Source organism: Triticum dicoccoides, chromosome 3A (genome assembly GCF_002162155.2).
Source record: "Triticum dicoccoides isolate Atlit2015 ecotype Zavitan chromosome 3A, WEW_v2.0, whole genome shotgun sequence".
NCBI lineage: Eukaryota > Viridiplantae > Streptophyta > Magnoliopsida > Poales > Poaceae > Triticum > Triticum dicoccoides.
In genome coordinates, this window is record NC_041384.1 from 520,996,353 (window position 1) to 521,002,594 (window position 6,242).

General features: G+C 40.4%; 1 protein-coding gene across 1 annotated transcript; it reads left to right on the top strand.

The window, feature by feature from the left end:
• Positions 1-2,274: 2,274 nt before the first annotated feature.
• On the top strand, positions 2,275-5,333 carry LOC119268933 (ubiquitin domain-containing protein 2-like). The gene is made up of 4 exons (XM_037550653.1): positions 2,275-2,472; positions 3,810-3,932; positions 4,792-4,911; positions 5,004-5,333. Exons 1-4 carry the CDS (start codon positions 2,439-2,441, stop codon positions 5,066-5,068), a joined length of 342 nt encoding a protein of 113 aa, XP_037406550.1. The 5' UTR covers positions 2,275-2,438; the 3' UTR covers positions 5,069-5,333.
• Positions 5,334-6,242: the final 909 nt, after the last annotated feature.

The window sequence follows — 6,242 nt, forward strand, 5'->3', positions numbered from 1 at the left end:
GGAAAAGGCCACAAGATGAGATCTCTCGGGTACAGAAGGTTGCGGCGGTGGAATTAGGTTTTCGTGGTGCTCCTGGATGTTTGGGGGGGGGTACGTGGATATATATAGGAAGAAGAAGTACGTTGGTGGAGCAACGGAGGGCCCACGAGGGTGGAGGGTGCGCCCAGGGGGGTAGGCATGCCTCCCTGCCTCGTGGCTTCCTCCGTTGTTTCTTGACGCCCACTCCAAGTCTCCTGGATCACGTTTGTTGAGAAAATCACATTCCCAAAGGTTTCATTCCGTTTGGACTCCGTTTGATATTCCTTTTCTTTGAAACCCTAAAATAGGCAAAAAAACAACAATTTGGGTTGGGCCTCCGGTTAGTAGGTTAGTCCCAAAAATGATATTAAAGTGTAAAATAAAGCCCATTGACATCCAAAATAGATAATATAATAGCATGGAGCAATCAAAAATTATAGATACGTTGGAGACGTATCACCATACACCTCGCCCGATCCTCAATACGTGTCACACCTCTACTCAGGCTCATATCATGACTTCGGGAGGAGACATGACAGTTCAAGTCAATCCCAAATCGAGGACCTTTGACCTTGGTGGCAAACAATCCAGTGACTTGTCTTCCGAGTCCACAACTAGATCATGGTATACCTCCCAATGCAAATCTAAGTTGATAGGCATATTCTTCAATCGAGATCTCGACCCCACACCAACATCACACCTTCCTATTAGCTCAATTCCATCATTCGGGGCCATCCAATTCTCTTACTCTTTCCACAACCTCCTCATAACAAGGATTTGTCTTAAATACCATGACTTTCTCTTCACCATCAACAATGTCAGCATTATTACTCAAAATTGTCACTTCCAACAAATAATGAACATTAAGAAGCATCGTGGTCTAAAAAGTAAAAAACAATGACAAGAAACTCAATGCATCAATAGCAAGTCTAATGTATTATATGGATCATGACATTACTAATGCATCATATCCAAAGCACATCATAACTAATATATTCAATAGATCATGGAATTACTTAACACATACACTAACCCTAGCCCTAGTTCTCGCGACAAACCACAAGCATAATGCCTACTACACATAATAAAACTCATACAACTCTACATCCACAAATTTTGGAATGGATTTGAGAGAAATGACCAAACTAGGGTTTGTTCAAAAGTGAATAATGCCACCAAATAAGATGATTTCAACCAACCAAATCATGGGGGTGTGAGATATTACCTCAATACATGGAAATGCCTTTGATTCACCAAGGAAATGGCACCAATTTGAGAGGGATTTGAGAGGAGCTTGGATTGGAGAGAGATTAAGGAGGGCAACAACTCAAGTGTTAGAGAAGGAAGAATAATGCGGATTGAGGGTAGGTGGGTGGCCCACCCAAGGCCCCTAGCCACTTACTCTTTATGGGGTCTATCATCATCGGCCCTGGCGGTAGGGTTAGAAGGCTACCACCGAGATTAGTGGCGGTAGCCCTTTGGCTGGTAGGCATGACTGAGGGGCGTGAACCGGGGTTTACCACCATTGTCCCCGGCGATATCCCATGTAGCCTATCGCCGATGTATATGACGGTAGCAAAAAGATCATATTCGGCTAAACATACAAAATGGGGTCCAATTGCCCTCCTCTTTCGTTAAAAGGTTGAGATGATGATTTTGGCCAAGGTGTGCACTCAAGTAGACCCCGATAAACCGCTTCTTCTCCAAACGCCTCTATGAAAGGAGGGGGCTGGTCTTGCCCTCCAGTGGTTTTTCTGAAACTTAACATTGATACTTCTTTTGACCATGACCTGCTCAGGGGCATGATGGGGGTTGTCCTTAGAGATGACAGAGGCAAATTTATTGTTGGGGGAAATGGGAAGATAGACTACTGCGCGGGTGTCTTGACCGCTGAAGCCTTGTCTTTCAAATTCAGACTATTATTAACTCGAACAATCTAAACATGATTGATACCATGAAGGATGGAGGACGGTCGGCGGGTGCAGCGAAAGCTATTTTTTATGATTGTTTTATTATGCTTGTTATTTTATTATTACTAGGTACGAGTACTAACAGAGAAGCAAATAAAGTTTGATCACGAGCTCGCTAGATTAGTTAGATTTTCTTAGACTTTTGAATTGTTTGAGGAGCCCTTAAATGAAATTGTGACAACCCTCATAAATGAAAAACAAAAGTAGACCCCGGTAAAGAACAGCACCGCATGGGTACCAGCTATACTCGCACCTGCTTTTGTTGGCTAGCATAGCCACATCCTGACAGGCTGACACGTCCATCCTCCACTCCTGCTCCGCTTTCGGTTTTCAGTCCACCTCCCTCTCTTGTATCGACCCTGCAGTCCAGAGCCCAGACGCGTGAGCCACCTCCGCTTCCAGTAGCTTCTCGAAGAGAGGTCGCCGATGACCGTCTGATCGTCCGTCGCCATGGGCTGCGCCGGATCCACCCCTAAATCTGACGGTCTCTCCTTTTACCCTGTCTATCTCGATTCTGTTAATGCTTTCTTAGGTGGGTTCATGATTGAGATCTTGGGCAATCTGGTCCCCAGAACCACTATCAGAGTAGTGTCCTAGGTTCTTGATCCAGGCGCCTGTAACTGTTATGTCGATTTAGCCCTGCCTGCTGTTGGTTGCGTAGCAGATTGGATTGATGATGCCTCGCTCCGGTAATTCAGCTGGGGGTAGCAGGGAGGGGAATTAGTGCTGCTTATGGAATGGTCTATTATTTCCCATGTTATATTTGGTCATATGTGATCGTTCTGCTCCTGTTGGCAGTTAGCAAAGTTCTAAAGGCCAAATTGAACAATCATTGGAACAAAGGAGCTGTTAATATCACCATGATCAACGTATCAGTGGTACAGTACAATTTTAGGTGAAGAGAAGATATGTGTGTTATGAAAAAGCAATTGTGAGTATGACAGAAATAATTATCGAGGACGGTGATGGGATTGTTGATTTATTCCTCCGTAGAACAGAGTACCTAGCAACATTATTGAAGATGTGACACGACGAAAGACCTGTGGAAATGACGCTTTTTTTTAGTGTAGGAAGGAAGACATTACTTTTTCGGGTTCAGTAGTAGGAAATATGTCTGTTTTGGTAAGAAAAATGGCCTTAAAATCAGTGCTAGTCCATGAGCATGTTTAAATGGGAGTGAGATGACAATAGCAAAAGGAAACACTCTTCCTTGTGCAGTTTCTTTTAACTTCCTCGTCGAATACTGAGCTTGCCCAACTACTTTTCTCTAATACTCCCTCCGTTCCTTAATATAAGTCTTTTTAGAGATTTCAATACGAACTACATACGGATGTATATAGATATATTTTATAATGTAGATTCACTCATTTTGCTTCGTATGTAGTCCGCATTTGAATCTCTAAAAAGACTTATATTTAGGAACGGAGGGAGTAGTTATTAAATGAACTGACATTGTGACAACCTTTCGTATTAGTTACACTAATTTCAACTGGTCAGCAAGGTGTAAACTTGATGTGGTGGTGAAGATGAAATTTGTATTTCACGGTTCAGCAAATGAAGGGCGTTAACTAACTGATATAAAACAGGCCTCTGAAAAACAAACCCACTGATGAAACGGGCTTGTAGACAAGTAGCTTCGTTAAAAATCTTTGTTATTAGTTATTGGAAGCCGAATTGTGTACTTCCGTTATTTTGTGTACTTATGCGGTGTCTAAAACAACATGAGCCTGATTCAGTTCAAGATAAACACAGTGCTTACTTGCTGTGACTGCATTTGGATATATTCAGTACTAACGCTTAACTTGTTTTTGTTGATCTCAGATAGCAGTAAGAAGCTGAAAAAACCAAAGCCTTGGAAGCACACTCAGTCAATAACACCAGCACAACTCAAACAGATGCGCGAAGAATTCTGGGACACTACTCCTCACTATGGTGGACAGAAAGGTACTGTACAACTCTAATTTTTGTAGTACTGTGAACATTTATCTGCAAGCGATTTATACTGCTTGCCGGACCAGTTCCTTTTTGAACTTTGACCTAACTTTACTAAATCTGTATGCAGTTTTTTTAAAATGGTCTGTATGCAGATTTGTCACTGAAATCTGTACTAGATATGCAGTTTGTTACATTAAACTTTTGAAGTACATGTATACTTATAGTGTTGATTTGCTGTTTTGCTAGTTTAGTCCATTGTTGATGTTAAATTGGGCACGTTAAATTATAGTCCTTGAGGAGGAAACAAATATGAAGGGATTGCCAAACAGAAGTTGGCACGTGTTGTACTCCTTCCGTTTACATATAAGATGTTTTTATATTTCAATATGAATTACATACGGACTGAAATGAGCGAAGAAACACACTAAAACGTGTCTCTATACATCCGATTCAAAAATAAGTTACTCCCTTCGATCCATATTAATTGTCACTGATTTAGTACAACTTTGTACTAAATTAGGGACAATTAATATGGATCGGAGGGAGTAGAACATCTTATATTTGTGAACGGGGGGAGTAGATTTTATTGATACAAATTTCCTTGTACTATGGACATTGCCGCAGGTTCTTTGTTGGGATGGACTATGCAAATTCTTTAAATATCTACTTAACATTTAGCATATTTTATGCTTGTTTGGTCGAGCGAAGGGTTGGTCTGAGCCATATCTTGAACTGTTGTTTTATCATATGCATGGAATTCATGTTTGTTGTTTTTTGATAATGCGCTCTTAATTTGCTTACAACCAAACAGTTGAAGAAGCAGTGATATTCTAATTTGAACTAAAAACCACAATCCGTTTCCATTCAGAGATCTGGGATGCACTTCGGGCCGCTGCAGAAGCTGATTTAGCACTTGCGCAAACCATAGTAGACAGTGCTGGCATCATTGTCTCAAATTCTGACATGACACTCTGCTACGACGAAAGAGGTAAAATTATTATTTTTCCTTGTATCGCATGCATCTTCTCCACCGCCCTGTGCTTTCAGAACCAAAATCAATGGCTGGAAACTCTGCTGCAGGTGCCAAATACGAACTACCAAAGTACGTTCTGAGCGAGCCGACTAATTTGATCCGGGAGAAATGAATTCATAGACCACGAAGGATTCGTGTAAATCATGTAAATCTCATTTGTTCGGCGACTATAGTCTTTACTTGCTCAAAACTTCAATGGAGATGCCACATTCGGTTTACAGTTCTGGTCTGAGTTGTTATGGACTCGTAGTGCTCGCATCTCTTTCTAGGCCGACACCTGAGTATGGTACACTGAGCTGTCGAAACCCAGAAATAGGAAAAATATAGAATTGCAATGTTAGTATGTTTTTTTCAGACAAATTGCAATGTTCTATGTACTCCCTCTGTTTCTTTTTATTCCGCATAAGGTTTGGTCAAAGTCAAGCTTTGTAGAGTTTGACTAAGTTTATATTAAAAAATATAAACATTCACAATATGAAATCAATATTATCAGATATCAGATGCACCATGAAACGTATTTTCATACTATATAGTTTTAGTATTGTAGATGTTCATATTTTTTTTTTACATAAATTTGATCAAACTTTGTGTAGTTTGACTTTGACCAAATCTTATATGCGGAGTAAAAAGAAACGGATGGAATACAATTTTTTTAGGCAAATGTTATATGTATACTTTTTTTTGAGAAGTGTTATATGTATACTTTTTTTAGTGCTATGTTATATGTATATTATTTTTCGAGAAAAACCTGTAATTTTATTCATACTCCTAACAATTATAGGTACACTGATTCGGATTTAAGATCCAAGCAAATACAAAGTAACTCCTATGACTTCTTTGCTGCATCATTCTCTGTTAAAATAAATACTCCAAATACTTTGATAAAACGGTTGCAATTGGGCTATGTTATATGTATACTTGAGAGGAAGAGATACCTACGGGGTAGGCCCATGTATATGATTACAGCCCAAGAGGCCCTCGAGCAACCATTCGCTGGTGGGTTAAGTGTCTAACAAATGTCTTGCCGTCGGCTGTGCCAAGAGACATCCAAGATCACCACGACCATTAAACGTTGCCACAAGGCTTAGGGTTGAACCTGTATAATTTTTTGTGCGTGTTACCTCTTCTAAGAGGGCCCAAACCTACGTCAAGAGCAAGAACACCATCACAGGTATTACCTCCCTAACGAGGGCCCATAACATGACTTGTGATAATCATGGTGGGTTGAGCTGCTTCTACCTAACTGAGTACTACTTCCTTCATTTATAAATATAAATTTTTATAGA